Here is an 18358-nt window from a genome sequence, read left to right as displayed (position 1 = left end):
CCCTTCAATTCCGATTGGCTGATAGAATTCTATCAGCCAATCAGAATTAAGGTAGAAAAAAATCTTATTGGCTGATCCAATCAGCCAATAGGATTGAGCTTGCATTCTATTGGCTGATTGGATCAGCCAATAGAATGCGAGCTCAATCCTATTGGCTGATTGGATCAGCCAATAGGAATGAAGTTTGGATCAGCCAATAGGATTTTTTCTACCTTAATTCTGATTGGCTGATAGAATTCTATCAGCCAATCGGAATTGAAAGGACGCCATCTTGGATGACCTCACTTAAAGGTACTGTCATTTAGTGTTAGGCGTCGGAAGAAGAGGATGCTCCGCGTCGGATGTCTTGAAGATAGACCTGCTCCGGATGGATGAAGATAGAAGATGCCGCCTGGATGAAGACTTCTGTCCGTCTGGAGGACCTCTTCTGCCCGGATAGGATGAAGACTTCGGACTGTCTGGAGGACCACTTCTGCCCAGTTGAAGACGTCTCAAGGTAGGGTGATCTTCAAGGGGGTAGTGTTAGGTTTTATTAAGGGGCGATTGGGTGGGTTTTAGAGTAGGGTTGGGTGTGTGGGTGGTAAGTTGTAATGTTGGGGGGGTATTGTCTTTTTTTTTTTTTACAGGTAAAAGAGCTGATTACTTTGGGGCAATGCCCCGCAAAAAGCCCTTTTAAGGGCTGTTTGTAATTTAGTATAGGGTAGGGATTTTTATTATTTTGGGGGACTTTTTTATTTTATTAGGGGGATTAGATTAGGTGTAATTAGTTTTAAAAAATTGTAATTATTTAATTTTTTCTGTAATTTAGTGTTTTTTTTTGTAATTTAGTTTATTTAATTTTATTGTAATTAATTGTAGTTAATTTAGGTAAATTATTTAATGATAGTGTAGTGTTAGGTGTAATTGTAACTTAGGTTAGGATTTATTTTACAGGTATATTTGTGTTTATTTTAACTAGGAAGCTATTAAATAGTTAATAACTATTTAATAACTATTCTACCTAGTTAAAATAAATACAAAGTTGCCTGTAAAACAAAAATAAACCCTAAGATAGATAGTAAGTAATTTTTTTTAATAATAGTATTTTTATTTAGATTTATTTAAATTATACTTAAGTTAGGGTTAGGGTTAGACTTAGGTTTAGGGGTTAATAACTTTATTATAGTGGTGGCGACGTTGGGGGCGGCAGATTAGGGGTTAGTATTTGTAGGTAGGTTGCGACGACATTGGGGGCTGCAGAATAGGGGTTAATAACTATAATGTAGGTGTTGGTGATGTTGGGGGCTACAGAATAGGGGTTCATAAGTATAATGTAGGTGGCGGCGGTGTCCGGAGCGGCAGATTAGGGGTTACTAATATAATGTAGGTTGCGGCGATGTCGGGGGCGGCAGATTAGGGGTTAATAACTGTAATATTAGGGGTGTTTAGACTCGGGTTCATGTTAGGGTGTTAGGTGTAGACATAAAAAGTATTTTTCCGTAGGAATCAATGGGGCTGCGTTAGGATTTTTTCAGCCAAATCAGCCCCATTGATTCCTATGGGGAAATCGTGCACAAGCACGTTTTGCCAGCTCACCGCTACTGTAAGCAGCGCTGGTATTGAGGTGAGATGTGGAGCTAAATTTTGCTCTCCGCTCACTTTTTTGTGGCTAACGCCGGATTTAAAAGACCCTGTAATACTAGCGTTGTTTGTAGGTAAGCGGTGAGCATACCGGTGAGCAGCCAATAGAATGCGAGCTCAATCCTATTGGCTGATTGGATCAGCCAATAGGAATGAAGTTTGGATCAGCCAATAGGATTTTTTCTACCTTAATTCTGATTGGCTGATAGAATTCTATCAGCCAATCGGAATTGAAAGGACGCCATCTTGGATGACCTCACTTAAAGGTACTGTCATTTAGTGTTAGGCGTCGGAAGAAGAGGATGCTCCGCGTCGGATGTCTTGAAGATAGACCTGCTCCGGATGGATGAAGATAGAAGATGCCGCCTGGATGAAGACTTCTGTCCGTCTGGAGGACCTCTTCTGCCCGGATAGGATGAAGACTTCGGACTGTCTGGAGGACCACTTCTGCCCAGTTGAAGACGTCTCAAGGTAGGGTGATCTTCAAGGGGGTAGTGTTAGGTTTTATTAAGGGGCGATTGGGTGGGTTTTAGAGTAGGGTTGGGTGTGTGGGTGGTAAGTTGTAATGTTGGGGGGGTATTGTCTTTTTTTTTTTTACAGGTAAAAGAGCTGATTACTTTGGGGCAATGCCCCGCAAAAAGCCCTTTTAAGGGCTATTTGTAATTTAGTATAGGGTAGGGATTTTTATTATTTTGGGGGACTTTTTTATTTTATTAGGGGGATTAGATTAGGTGTAATTAGTTTTAAAAAATTGTAATTATTTAATTTTTTCTGTAATTTAGTGTTTTTTTTTGTAATTTAGTTTATTTAATTTTATTGTAATTAATTGTAGTTAATTTAGGTAAATTATTTAATGATAGTGTAGTGTTAGGTGTAATTGTAACTTAGGTTAGGATTTATTTTACAGGTATATTTGTGTTTATTTTAACTAGGAAGCTATTAAATAGTTAATAACTATTTAATAACTATTCTACCTAGTTAAAATAAATACAAAGTTGCCTGTAAAACAAAAATAAACCCTAAGATAGATAGTAAGTAATTTTTTTTAATAATAGTATTTTTATTTAGATTTATTTAAATTATACTTAAGTTAGGGTTAGGGTTAGACTTAGGTTTAGGGGTTAATAACTTTATTATAGTGGTGGCGACGTTGGGGGCGGCAGATTAGGGGTTAGTATTTGTAGGTAGGTTGCGACGACATTGGGGGCTGCAGAATAGGGGTTAATAACTATAATGTAGGTGTTGGTGATGTTGGGGGCTACAGAATAGGGGTTCATAAGTATAATGTAGGTGGCGGCGGTGTCCGGAGCGGCAGATTAGGGGTTACTAATATAATGTAGGTTGCGGCGATGTCGGGGGCGGCAGATTAGGGGTTAATAACTGTAATATTAGGGGTGTTTAGACTCGGGGTTCATGTTAGGGTGTTAGGTGTAGACATAAAAAGTATTTTTCCGTAGGAATCAATGGGGCTGCGTTAGGATTTTTTCAGCCAAATCAGCCCCATTGATTCCTATGGGGAAATCGTGCACAAGCACGTTTTGCCAGCTCACCGCTACTGTAAGCAGCGCTGGTATTGAGGTGAGATGTGGAGCTAAATTTTGCTCTCCGCTCACTTTTTTGTGGCTAACGCCGGATTTAAAAGACCCTGTAATACTAGCGTTGTTTGTAGGTAAGCGGTGAGCATAAACTGCTCGTTAGCCCCGCAAGCCTTACCGACAAAAACTCTAGCCGTTTGATTGTAAGCTCTCTGGAGTAGGGCACACCTTTTTATTCATGTGTCTTGTTTAGCATGTTTAATGTGTCTATAGCCTTTTATTTTTCTTTTTTTAATTTTAATGTTTTACTAGGCATCTGTTTAAAAGCTTTTATTTCCTTTAGTTTTGATTCTCTTCTTTATTATTTTAATTAAAGTCAACATGTGCTACTCTAAATGTAACTTATGTTTTGAGTTGGTTTATGTGCTCTGAAAACAGGCAAACCAGGATGCAGTTATCAGCCGTGCACCGGACCAAAAAGAAGACCGCGCAGTAAGCCTTAAGAATGCCTCTGCGGTATATGATCTTCTGAGCATCACGATGGGCAGAAGAGGGCAGTATGCCATGCTCTCTGAGGTAAGGGCTTTTACCTTCTTATATTAGTATAATTTAAAAAGGAGGCTGTGCTGGTAGAATGACTGTTTTTCACAGATAGAATATTTTATGCTGTCTTAAAGGGACTTTAAACTCATTATTTATTTGGTCTGTTTTTGTTGAAAAATATGTCTAAAATGTGTGCTTTTTTCACTTCTTCCAAGAGGACTCCATTGTACTTAAAGCGATGGTAAATCCAAGCATTTAAAAAACCCTAGGATTTACCATAACTAAAAATAATCTGGAGTTTCATTGATCCTTTATTAAAAAAAAGGGTGCTAAACTCACCCTGTTTGTGCTGCTGCAGCTCGGTAAAATCAGAGCCTCTGGCCATCCACAGCACATTGCTCTTCTACCAATGAGGCAACGTTTCCACCTCTAGACCAATCACTGTGCTAGCATACAGAACACTGTCAGATGACAAACACGGCTATTGGTTTAGAGGTGGAAACGTCACCTTAAAGGGATAGTAAAGTCCAAATTAAACTTTCATGATTCAGATAGGGCATGCCATTTCAAACAACTTTCTAATTTACTTTTAGCATCACATTTGCTTTGTTCTCTTGTTATTCTTAGTTGAAAGCTAAACCTAGGAAGGCTCATATGATAATTTCTAAGCCCTTGAAGGCCGCCTCTGCATTTGACAGTTTTTCACAGCTAGAGGGTGTTAGTTCATGTGTTTCATATAGATAACACTGTGCTCATGCACGTGAAGTTATTTAAGAGTCAGCACTAATTGCCTGAAATGCAAGTCTGTCAAATGATCTGAGATAAGGAGGCAGTCAGCAGAAGCTTTAGATACAAGGTAATTACAATATATTTCTATAACAGTGTTTGTTATGCAAAACTGGGGAATGGTAAATAAAGGGATTATCTATCTTTTTAATCAATAACATTTTTGGTGTTTACTATCCCTTTAATGAGTGAAGAACGCTGTGTCGTGGGCAGCCAACCTTACATAAAATTTACAGTAATTTTATACACAAGGGCAGTAAGCTATAATAACTCTTCAGTATCTGTATAGATAACATTTACTTGTTTGATCTTCAGATAGTGCCCCAGGTCACTTCCTGGCTACTGCTATTTTTATTCTAATGGCACAGACCCAACCCAATTGCCACACACAACTATTATTTGGGGCAGGAGGTTGCCTTTTACTAGTCAGAACCACTAACTGCTAATTTAAATGAAAAAAAAAATGTGTCCATGACCACCATCTTAAGAACAATTTAAAAGGTAAATGTTATATATACAAATGCAGAATTTGAAGGTTTCTTACTCCCCTTTATTATTTCTCTACTGCTAAGTTTTAAGTAACATTCGGCTAGATTACGAGTTGTGCGTTAAGAGGTCCTAACGCTGGTTTTTTATGCCCGCTGGTATTACGAGTCTTGAAGGTTTAGATGTACTGCACACTTCTTTGGAACAGCCAATAGAATGTGAGCTCAATCCTATTGGCTGATTGGATCAGCCAATAGGATTTTTTCTACCTTAATTCCGATTGGCTGATAGAATTCTATCAGCCAATCGCAATCTAAGGGACGCCATCTTGGATGACGTCACTTAAAGGTACCTTCATTCATCTTTAGTCGTCGGATGAAGAGGATGCTCTGCGTCGGATGTCTTGAAGATGGACCCGCTCCGCACCGGATGGATGAAGATATAAGATGCCGTCTGGATGAAGACTTCTGCCCGTCTGGAGGACCACTTCGCCCGGCTTGGATGAAGATTACTCGCAGATTTGTTGAGGACTTCGGCCTGGCTTGGATGGAGACGTCTCCCGGTAAGTCGATCTTCAGGGGGTTAGGGTTTTTTTTAAGGGTGTATTGGGTGGATTTTATTTTTAGGTTAGGGACTTTGGGCCTGCAAAAGAGCTAACTGCCCTTTTAAGGGCAATGCCCATCCAAATGCCCTTTTCAGGGCAATGGGGAGCTTAGGTTTTTTTAGATAGTATTTTATTTGTGGGGTTGGTTGTGTGGGTGGTGGGTTTTACTGTTGGGTGGGTTGCTTGTATTTTTTTTTTTTTAGGTAAAAGAGCTGATTACTTTGGGGCAATGCCCCGCAAAAGGCCATTTTAAGGGCTATTGGTAGTTTAGTTTAGGCTAGGTTTTTTTTATTTTGGGGGTGCTTTTTTATTTTGATAGGGCTATTAGATTAGGTGTAATTAGTTTAAATATCTGTAATTTGTTTATTATTTTCTGTAATTTAGTGGGGGTTTTTTTGTACTTTAGCTAATTTAATTTAATTTATTTAATTGTAGTTAATTTAGTTAATTTATTTAATTGTAGTGTAGTGTTTGGTGTTAGTGTAACTTAGGTTAGGTTTTATTTTACAGGTACTTTTGTATTTATTTTAGCTAGGTAGTTATTAAATAGTTAATAACTATTTAGTAACTATTCTACCTAGTTAAAATAAATACAAACTTGCCTGTAAAATAAAAATAAACCCTAAGCTAGCTGCAAAATTATTTTATAGGTATTTAGTATTTAGTTTTAAATAGAAATAATTTAGTTAATGATAGTAATTTTATTTAGACTTATTTAAATTATATTTAAGTTAGGGGGTGTTAGGGTTAGATTTAGATTTAGGGGTTAATACATTTAGTATAGTGGCGGCGACGTTGGGGGCGGCAGATTAGGGGTTAATAAATGTAGGTAGGTGGCGGCGATGTTAGGGACGGCAGATTAGGGGTTAATAATATTGAACTTATGTTTGCAAGGCGGGAGTGCGGCGGTTTAAGGGTTAATATGTTTATTATAGTGGTGGCGACGTTGGGGGCGGCAGATTAGGGGTTAATAAGTGTAGGTAGGTTGTGGCGACATTGGGGGTGGCAGATTAGGGGTTAATAAATAGTATGTATGTGTCGGCGATGTTGGGGGCAACAGATTAGGGGTGAATACATATAATGTAGGTGGCGGCGGTGTCCGTAGCGGCAGATTAGGGGTTAATAAGTATAATATAGGTGTCGGCGATGTCGGGGGCGGCAGATTAGGGGTTAATAAGTGTAAGGTTAGGGGTGTTTAGACTCGGGGTTCATGGTAGGGCGTTAGATGTAGACATACATTTTATTTCCCCATAGAAATCAATGGGGCTGCGTTACTGAGTTATACGCTGCTTTTTTGCAGGTGTTAGACTTTTTCTCAGCCGGGTCTCTCCCCGTTGATTCCTATGGGGAAATCGTGCATGAGCACGTACGACCAGCTCACCGCTGACTTAAGCAGTGCTGGTATTGGAGTGCGGTAATGAGCAAAATTTTGCTCAACGCTCACTTCTTGTATTTTAACAATGGGTTTCAGAAAACTCGTAATACCAGCGCTGCATGTAAGTGAGCGGTGAGACAAAACTGCTCGTTAGCAACGCATAGCCTCTAACGCAAAACTCGTAATCTGGGCCATTGATTCTTTAAGTATATTAAAATTTACTTGAACCTGCAACATTCTACAGAGATTGGTTAGCCCAGAAAATATGCTCATTTACTTCTGTTTCTAATTGGCCACAGTAAGTTTCCAGGCTTTTAACCCTTTAGTGACTAGACCCTTTTTCAATTTTCTTACCGTTAAGGACCAGGGCTATTTTTACATTTCTGCAGTGTTTGTGTTTAGCTGTAATTTTCCTCTTACTCATTTACTTCCAACACATATTATATACTGTTTTTCTCGCTATTAAATGGGCTTTCTAAAGATACCATTATTTTCATCATATCTTATAATTTACTCTAAAAAAAATTATAAAACATTATGAAAAAATTAAAAAAAAAACATTTTTTCTAACTTTGACCCCCAAAATCTGTTACGCATCTACAACCACCAAAAACACCCATGCTAAATAGTTTCTAAATTTTGTCCTGAGTTTAGAAATACCCACATGTTTACCCCCTTAACCCCTTAAAGCATCGGGCATTTCAGACTAAAACTTCTCCAAAAGATCAGAGTATTTTTAGCATTTTTGCTATCACTCCATTTAAACAGTAATAGAGCATTTTTTTTCTTTATTTACCTATTAAAACTATAATTTTTTTAGTAGACAACCCAAAGTATTGGTCTAGGCCCATTTCGGTATATTTCATGACACCATTTCACCGCCATATGCGATCAAATAAAAATAAAATGTTAACTTTTTCACAAACTTTAGGTTTCTCTCTGAAATTATTTACAAACAGCTTGTGCAATTATGACACAAATAGTTGTAAATGCTTCTCTGAGATCCCCTTTGTTCAGAAATAGCAGATATATATGGCTTTGACATTGCTTTTTGGTAATTAGAAGGCCGCTATTTGCAGCTACGCACCACACTTTTGTTATGCCCAGCAGTGAAGGGGTTAATTAGGTAGCTTGTAGGGTTAATTATAGATTTAGTGTATAGATTACCCTCCCACCTGACACATCCCACCCCCTGCTCCCTCCCTGCTCCCTCTCAAACAGCTCTCTTCCCTCCCCCACACCCCAAAAGTAGACATAAATTTTATTTCCCCATAGGAATCAATGGGGCTGCGTTACTGAGTTTTACGCTGCTTTTTTGCAGGTGTTAGACTTTTTCTCAGCCTGCTCTCCTTGTTGATTCCTATGGGGAAATATTGGCAGAAAGTCTGCCAGTATTAAAATAAAAGGCTTTTTTATATTTTTTAATAAAAAAAAATGTAATATATTTTCTGCAGTGTAGGATCTCCCCTTACCCCTCAACCTCTCTGACCCTCCCACAAACAGCTCTCTAATCCTCCCCCCTCTACCTTTTTGCCGCCATCTTAGGTACTGACAGCTGTCTGCCAGTGCCCAGTTTGCAATATTTATGACTTGTATTTTTGCTTTTTTTTTTTAAATGTTTTTTTTCTGTAGTGTAGCTGCCTCCCCTCATTACCCTCCCAGATCACTTTCCCACCCTTTCCACCACAGGAATCCCTTACTCCCCCCTCCTCCCCTTTATTTTTTATTTTTACATAGCGCATCAGTTCCACCCGCTCCCACCGCCCACCCGCCTCCCTTCTATTCCTCCCACGCCACCAACGATCGGCACCATCGCTGGCTGATGCAGAGAGGTCCACAGAGTGGCCCTCTCTGCATCGCTCACTGACTAGAGTGTATTGCATGATGCCTTAATATAGAGGCATCGCTGCAATACTCTTAGAGCGGGTAGAAGCAATCATGATCACTTACAGTGCTCAGTTTGACTGAGGACATGTTAGGTGTTTCCACAGTCGCTAAGGGACGTTTTTTGGAGGACGTACCAAGTTAAAGAGTTGTATCCTGAACTGCTCTTAATGAGATATTAAACAGTGCTCCTTTAGTAGAATCAAATATGTTAAATCAAAGTAAACATAAAAAGACAGATTGTGTTAAAAACGGCAAACAACTTCCTTGTTTTCTTGAAAAATTAGCACTCAGAAATTCTGTAGCCCTTGCCCCCAATGTGATAAGAGTGGAGAATTTTGAGATAGTGTATACATACACATCGTTGTACACTAGACAGACTTTGAAAGTTTATAAATTGTTGTTGTTAAACATTTTGGCCTCTTCACTTTAAGAAATCTTTTTGACACAATTCGTGAGCGGCTCCTTTTCCTACCCCCCTTTTTTTTCTTCTTCTTTCTCTTATTCCTTATCTCTCTCCTCCCGCCTACTTCAGCGTTTACCCTACTATTCTTTCCCCCTTTCCTGCCAAATCCGTACTTCTCCTTGCAAGATACAGGGCTCCCTTTGAAGACCCCAGATCTCTGACCATATGGCCCCTATTACGGTAGCTACCCTTAATACCCAGGGACTTAATTCCCCTACTAAGAGAAGTCTCCTATTCTACTACTTACACACACACAGGCTACACCTAGTATTCATTCAGGAGACACACTGGGAATGGGACACTAGGCAGCTTAAGAGTTTGATCTATTACCCAGTTTGCGAACTAGCTTCGTACTCAGAAAAGACATGGGGAGTGGCCATTCTGATTCATAGAGATATATGCTGTGTGATTGACCATGTGGAGCGGGACACAGAAGGCAGATATATCATTGTTGTCTGCACTCTAAATGGGATCCTATGCACTTAAGCATCTATCTATGTGCCAAATATGAAACAAATCCCCTTTTTACGACTGTGTTTGAGGCACTTGGATGAGCTTAAAAGGGGGGAACTTCTGATAGGGGGAGACTTAAACTTGGTGTGGGACCCTGTATTAGATAAAAAAGTGATGGGTGGGCACCAAGTTGACCGTAATTTAACGACCCAATCTAACGCCTTACGTAAACTTATGTACCAATACGGACTATATGACATTCTGAGATGCTTAGCTCCGACTGAAAGGGAATATACACACCACTCTAAACCACACAACTCATATGCACGCATAGATTATCTTCTGTGCAATTCTTGGAGCCTGGATAAATTCCATACTCCGCATATAAGGGTCTGTCCCTTGTCTGACCATGATCTGGTTAGCGCTAGCTTCTCCCTTCTACAGCCCCCTGAAAGCAGGCCGGCGTGGAAGCTGCCAGATTACTGTCTCTCGGAGGTTGAGGTTCCCCACCTGGTAGAGATTATTCAGGATTTCCTGAAACATAATGATACAGGGGACACAAGTTTGGAAATCCTCTGGGCTGCCCTTAAGGCCTATCTAAGAGGCCATTTTCTGAAAAAAAATGCCCATCTGAGATCGAAAAACAGAATCTCTCTAGCCAAACTATATGCAGACCTCAGACAATTTGAACTTGCAAATAAAAAAGTCCCTAACTCTGCCCTTGCTCACCAAGTGGGGACCCTCAGAAATAAATAAACGAGAACTTTCGAGAGTGCCAGCAAATCTGTTTCGGCTCAAGCAGTTATACTACTGTAAGGGAAATATGGCAGACAGGTTATTAGCGCATAAACTCAGAGACCGTACGGCGCAGAGGAGAATCGTGGAAATCAAGACAGCAACGGGGTTGGTGCGCACGCCCAGGGCCATAGGTAGGGCGTTCGCTGAGTATTACTCCTCACTTTATAATCTAGAGGGGGATACACACAGATCCGGATCTAGCAAGGTCAATTCTTGACACCCTTACACCTCCCTACCCTGAACGAAGATGCTGTTACAGACTTGAGCAACCCCCTTACACTTGAGGAAGGTAAGGCAGCAATACTTACCCTGAAGCCACATAAGGCACCGGGCCCAGATAGCTTTACGGGACTATTCTACCAACCTTTTTCCCAGTTACTGTCACCCCTTTTGCTCCGGCTATATAGCAGAGTAATGGAGAAGTGTTAATTCCTACAGGAATTCTTGGAGGCCAACATCTTGACTATCCCTAAGGAAGGGAAGGACCCCACACGGTGTGAGAGCTACTGACCTATCTCGCTCATTAATGTGGATGTTAAAATCTACGCAAAGATCCTAGCGACTAGATTGGGACGTCACTTACCATCTATCGTCCACCTTGATCATTCTCGGATTCATTCAGGGAAGGCAAGGTACCGATAACACCCGTAGGCTACTTGACATCTTTTTGGAAACAGCTGACATGGGATTGCCCCTTCTCACCATGTCATTCGATGCTGAAAAGGCATTTGACAGGGTGGGATGGGTGTACATGTTTGAGGTCCTGAAAACTTTTGGGATCCCACATCCTTTCTGTGAGGCGGTCGCAGCCTTGTACTCTGGACCGACGGCGGTGATAAAGGGACTGGGTTTTGCTCCCCCAGATTCCATATACATAATGGCACCAGACAGGGGTGCCCTCTGTCCCCACTGCTTTTTGCCCTAGTGATAGAGCCACTAGCAGAAGCAATTAGGTAAGAAAAAAAGATTCAGGGTCTCCAAATTCACGACACGATACAAAAATTGGCACTATTTGTGGACGATCTGACGCTATTCATCACAGAGCCGGCAATGTCGCTCCCTTCTTTAGTGTCTTTAATAGACACATTTAGCAGGATCTCCAGCTATAAAATTAATGTGACATAAACAGAGGTCTATTTATTGAACATAGACCAGGCGGAGCAGCGATATCCTTACCTATCAGGAAATGGTGACTGAGTTCGATCTCTCCCCTCAGATGCAATTTGAGCTCTTGAGATTGCGGTCCCTCATGAAAGCGTGGGGCTTCTTGACAGAAAAGACCCGGGAACCTTACTGTCTGGGAGGTTAGATGGCAGGCAGGACTCCAGTTACATAAACCTCTTTCAACACATTATAGAAGCCTCTTAGGTTAGTCGGTCCTTGTAAAAATAAGACACATGGTGGCTTGGGAGACTGAACTGAGACTGACGTACATGACACAGGAATGGACAAGAACCATCACAATCACCAAATCGACGCTGCATTGCACGACAATGTATTGAACTCTACTTCAAAATAATCACTAGGTGGCATCTAGTTCTGACTAAGCTCCAGACATTGTTCCCTGGCTGTTCACCTAAGTGCTGAAGAGACTGTGGGGAGATGGGTACTCCGCTCCACATTTGGTGGTCATGCAGCAAAATTCAGCCACTGTGGACTAAGCTCCAGAGAGTATGTTCTACATTAGGATTGCCAGAGGCTGACTCCCCGAGTGTAGCTCTCCTACATTTAGGCATTAGAAAACTTCCCAACCCCAAACGATCCCTGCTTTTCTACCTCTTGACCTCTATAAAAATGCTCATAGCCAGGAATTGGAAGAAGACGTCCCCTCCCAGGTGGCAGGGAGTAGTGGAGTATCTGAATTACATAAAATCTATAGAAGACTATGTCTATAGGGTTAGAAAACAATCGGCAGAGTTCAGCCAGATCTGTGAACCCTGGGAGACATACCTAACTAGACAAAAAGGATAGACGGCGACAGCTCCAGAATGAGTAATCAGCTCTGCTGAGACTTTGAGACAACCTTAGATACGGCATCCGGCTGTCAGTTGAATAGGGTTCAAAATCCAAGATCCGTAGACAGCAAACTGTGGAATTCAATTATTTATTGAGCACAAACATAACAAAGTAGCAACGTTTCAAGAGTAAACCTCCCTTAATCATGCAATTAAGAACACTGATACAAAGTGAATTTAAATACCCTACCGCCACAAGAGGGCAGTAATGAGTATTCACAAAGTTAACTATTTCGTATACTTAACACTAAGCAATCCTTAAAACAGTGTTAGATGAACTTAACATAAAACTGAAGCATATGTAGATATTTTTTTTTATAAATATAAACAAAAAAATGAAAAAATATAAAATTATAAAGCTATACTCTAATAAGTTCACATATCCAAAAATTAAAACATCTACAATATGAAATATTACCAGCAAGAACAGGGAAAATATCACAAAATATCCAAAAATATACCAATGAATATAAATATATCAACAGGAATATACATTTAGGTTCTTATAAAAATACAGAGAGATCCCAATCCTTATTCATACCATCAGGCTCTCTAGTGCCTAATTCATAGATCCAAAAACATTCCCTTTGTTTCAATAATAAATTTCTGTCACCACCCCTCCTTGGTCTAGGGACAAATTCAATTATCTGAAAACGTAGCTGATTAACAGCATGTCCCATTTCTGAGAAATGACATGAGACAGGAGCAAGTACATTGTTGTTTCTAACAGAGCTCTTGTGTTCGATAATTCTGTCTCTGATGGAGCGAGTAGTCTCGCCCACATAGCCACGCCCACAAGGGCATTTAACAAGATATACCACATATTGAATATTGCAAGTATGGAACCCATTAATTTTATACCTTTTACCAGATTTTGGATGAGAAAATGATGACCCTTTGGTCATATTTCCACAGCAGGAACAGCCAAGACAGGGAAAACAACCATTGTTTTTAACAGTTAAATATCTTTGTTTATCAAGCACATTTGTAGGCCCAATGTCTGATCTTATTAGCTTTTGTTGGATATTAACCCCTCTTTTAAAGGCTGGCATAGGTACATCAGCAAATTCTAATATGTTAGGATTACATTGTTTTAAAATTCCCCAATGTTTTTTAATGATATTAAAAAACGTTGTTCAGTGTTCTTAATTGCATGATTAAGGGAGGTTTACTCTCGAAACGTTGCTACTTTGTTATGTTTGTGCTAAATAAATATTTGAATTCAACAGTTTGCTGCCTACCTATCTTGGATTTTTGACTCTATTTGGTCTTGGTGGTGGAGACCTGGTTGGCGTGCAGTGGTCTGTTGTGCTGGACTGTTCTTGTTTATTATTAGTTGAATAGGGTGCCCCTGACCGAGATTTCAGAAGAGACCCCCCCTTCTCCCTGCTTTCCCCTCCCCCATCCCCCCATCTTTTGTCCTTCCTACCCTTACTTTCTCTTCCCCCCCTTTTTTTTTTACGCTGATGAGTCTAAAGACTACTAAGCTCAAGTAAGAGAAGAGGACAACAATTAGTTGTTTATTGCAATATCAAAAGTATACTGTCATGACTAGTGTACTTAGGTATGGTGTCTTTCACCACATGCCTAACCTACTTAATAATCACTTGAAACATACAGGTATGTTGCAATATCTTTACTCTATGAGATGTCGAGTGGAATACTACAGAATAACATGCCTATCGCACACATAATTGTGAATTGTTAAGTAAGACATGTTCACTATTTAGATCATGTATTGTCATGTATTCCTGTGATGTCCTTGATTATCTGTTTTGTTGTTATTGTAATGTTTACCTACAATAAAGGTATTTTTTGAAAAAAAAATAAATAAATAAAAAAGAGTGGAGAATTTCTAATACCTAAGTTTTATTCTGTCAGTTTCGAGCAGGAGCAAATCTGACTCCCTTGTATCTAATCTATTCACTTTATAGTAAACCAGCCTAGAAGTTTTATGACATCAGGCTAACATAAAACTTCCTGCAGAGGCCCTCCTTCTTGTAGGGCTGTGACAGGAAGTAATGGACACTGCACACGTGTAGTCTAAAAATTAAATAAAAGGTGAAATACTTTTAAATAGATGAATAATACATATTGCAATGATTTATATTAAGTGTATACATCTGATTGGTTGCTTAGTGCTTTTTTATATCAACAATGAAACAGGCTGTTTAACATCCCTTTAATTTACAAAAAACATTTAAATTGCACCAATACAATGACAGTAATAAATTATGTTTTATAATATTTATTTTGCAATGGGTTTATTTTCTATTTAAATTCTGGTTTTACTGTTTATTTTATGGTCTGTAAAGTGGTAGCCATTATCTTTTACATATAGCAGCAAAAAAGTATCCCATGATTCCTAAGGTACGTAGTGTTAGAAAAAAACATAGCAACTGAAATTAACATGGTTAATTCTCAAAACAAAAACAAAATTACCTGTTACCACAGCTAATTTCATTGATTTAGAAACACCATTTAATTTGAAAAATATTCTTAATCTTAGAAAAAATAGAAAATTTAATTGACATGTCACTTTTATCACCTTTCCGTGTTGTAAGTTTACTTTGTGAATATTTTAAGTACTATGTTCAGTATGCATGAGTCAGACTGAGATAAAGGATTTGTCTTGCCAAATATATGAATAGAAGATGTGATAAAATGTTAGACATCTTACCCTTTGCAAGGAATAGACTACCGAATCTGACAATGGTTATTATTTCGAAAAAAGCTTAAAAAGACATTTTTATCAACACACTTCACTTTTAAAGTGTGTAATACTTTTTTTTTTAATATACTGACAAGTTTTTCTGAAGGATTAGAAACTATCCACTGAGAGAAAAATGAGAAATCAACTCTGATGTTACTAACATTAAATGAACACCTTCAATTCCAAAGATGATTGTAAGAAGCTGTGATGGGACATTGTAATGAAAAAACGTCAGTCATGCATATGAAAGTGCAAAAATGATGCTCGGAATGAAAAAGGTTAAAAGGACAAAGTACTCAGTCAAGTAGCTGATAATAGTTAACTGTATTACAAGCAGCTGTAGTAACACCCTTTTAAATGGGCTGGCCTCTGTCTTGCAACCCCACTGGGGGGTTGGTTTCCATTGTTTCCTCTTGTTTGCTTAACTTTTCTATAGATAACACAGTATTCATATAGATTGTAGTATTGAAATGTTCAGATTTTCAGTGTAGGTAGCAATTTCAACAAGCAAAAACAGCTATTTCAAAAGACAAATTTAATGTTAAATGGTTATTTGTCAACAATGTATTACACTCCAATGGGTGACATGGTGTCATTGGGAACACAGTAAGGGTGAGAACATTTGAATATGCAGTGTCCCTTTAACTACATATATAATCTATAGTAAGAATCAGATATAAACATAAAATACCAACTAGGTGGTAACCCTATTATAATGCTAACTGTTAGGAGTTAGCTATGCCTTAGTTTTCTTGTACACTTTGTGAGAGCAATTGTCAGCAAATCATACCATATCTTTAGCCAGCTAGACATGGTGATTCTGCAAAAAAAGAGCAAAAGTTCCTTGGGACCACTCATTGCCTTCTGCGTATGTGCAAACTGCTATAATTGTATTCCCCCCCCCCCCCCCGTTTTCACTGATATAGAGGCATATTTCATATATATACCGTGGCCATTTTCTGGAACTTCAGCCTAATATACCTAGTTTCACTTAAAGCAATGCTGTGATCCAAAAGATGAGCCATGGTAAACTTTCTGGACTGGGTCTTTATGGTATTGCTAATGAAACTGTAATCATTGGCAGTCAAAACTAAATTTGTCAGTTTAATACATATAAGTATATAGGCAATAAAGTGCAGTATATCATGTAGGTTTTGGAAGACCATGTGGATTGTGTCTATCTATATTGTAAGAAGCGGGGCCGCCATCAGGGGGTGAAAGGGGTGACACTTTTTTAAAAACATTTTTGGCAGCCACCAGAGTGCGCTACAGCAGAGTGCTATTGAGTGTGGGAAATGTCATTACAAGGAGTAAAGCATTAGCATTTGAGAGGATTTCTGTGTGCAGTAAACCACTATGCACAGACAGACGTGTGAGACAGACTTGGCACTTCAGTTTGTACAGTGTGTGCCTGAGTCATACGGCAGATCACTTTCATTTGTAGAGAAGGTAGGACTTAGTTAGTAAATGTTTTTTTATTTTGTTGTGCAATTTTGGATTGTAACTGCAGTGTGGTAGTTGTATGGTGGGGCCAGGGGTCCATAAAAACAATTTTTTTAGCAATATGCAGCAGTGTATTTATGATTATTTGACAATGCTGTAGAAATTCTATATTTAAAATCATGCAGAAATGTTTCATCCTCAGTACACAAATGGTAGGTGCCCTTTTGGAAGATATGATTTTTTAAAATTTATATATATATATATATATATATATATATATATATATATATATTACATTCCAGTTTACTGCCCCTTTATGCAAGGACTTTCCAGATGCCAGGAGGCATTTTATCTAAGATTTGTACATCTGCATAACATGTTATACTCTCAGGCTAAGATTTCTAAGTGTTTGAAATGAGACAGGTTAACTGGACACTGTTCAGTTTATACTACAGCTGACTTAATTTTGAAACACATATAAACAAGTCTAAATCATGCATTTAACCAGATCTAATGGTATGAGACTGAGTACCACAGCTTATGGTTTCACCAAGACCATATGGAGTACAGCATTTTCAAAATCTATAAGTACAGCTGACAGATGGGAACATTTGTATACCAGATTTAAAGTGGTGCTCTTGGTTGGGGACAATTGGGAAAAAAAACCCAACCCAAACATATGTCAACCTTTCAAAAGTACTTTTCTTCATCTACCCATTCTGACAGCTCATTAATGTACAGTTTTGAATTCACAGAAGTATTTTTATTTGCACATTTACAAATATGATTCTGTCAGGGTTTTTTCCCTGTTTTGTTTGTCATGTGCTGCTGGCAGCCATTTTACTCACCTCTCTTGCTGACTCTGGTGCATACTGTGTGATGCTGCTCATTTCCTGCACTTCCTTTTATGGCCAGACTGGTGTACATCATCCGTGTGAGACAGGATGCAGTCTCAGAATTGTGATGTCATTACTTATTATTTAAAGGGCCTCTGTTCAGTATGCTTTGCCCTTGCGTTGTCTGATACCTGTTTGTGAGAGCTCCTGTGTATTACCTGACTGTCTTACGTCTCTCCTGGTTCCTGATCCCTGGCTTGTTCCTGACTCTGTTGTTCTCCTTGTTCCTGATTCCGGCTCGTCTGACTACTCGCTTTGGCTCCTGACTCAGCTCGTCTGACTATTCACTTTGGCTCCTGACTCGGCTTGTCTGCCTACCAGCTCTGGTTTTGATTCCTGGCTTGTTATTTGACTTGTGGACTTTTTATTATTTTTTGCTATTAATAAAGGTGTGATTATTTTTTGCACTTCTCGTCTCAGTCTGATTCCTGGCATCCTGACATTACGCAAGGGCCATGAATCCTGATGGTGCTAATAATCCACCATTAAACCTTTACCTGCCATCATTTCCAGGATGGATGAACATAACCGCTTGGGTCAATTTGCACTAGCCCTGCAAACCCTGCTGACTCGCACTGCACATTTAGACCAAAGTGTCTCGCAAGTTATGGCTGCTCCTATTTCTGCTGCTGCACCTAATCCTACCAGGAGCATGTCCGGTTCTGCACCTCTACCTCAGCGATATGGAGGCGATCCTAATCAGTGGAGAGGGTTTTTGAACCAGGTGGGCATTTACTTTGA

The 18358-nt window shown here is 39.2% G+C and overlaps 1 protein-coding gene across 1 annotated transcript in view; it reads left to right on the top strand.

Moving 5' to 3' along the window:
* Positions 1–18358, top strand: part of TTC7A (tetratricopeptide repeat domain 7A) — a 1159252-nt gene that overhangs the window by 373212 nt on the left and 767682 nt on the right. The window contains exon 9 of the mRNA XM_053712237.1: positions 3594–3731. Coding sequence (XP_053568212.1) covers positions 3594–3731 — 138 coding nt within the window. The remainder of the gene's footprint in view (positions 1–3593; positions 3732–18358) is intronic.

This window comes from Bombina bombina, chromosome 4 (genome assembly GCF_027579735.1).
Source record: "Bombina bombina isolate aBomBom1 chromosome 4, aBomBom1.pri, whole genome shotgun sequence".
In the NCBI taxonomy this organism is placed as follows: domain Eukaryota; kingdom Metazoa; phylum Chordata; class Amphibia; order Anura; family Bombinatoridae; genus Bombina; species Bombina bombina.
This window is presented reverse-complemented; position numbering and strand designations above follow the sequence as displayed.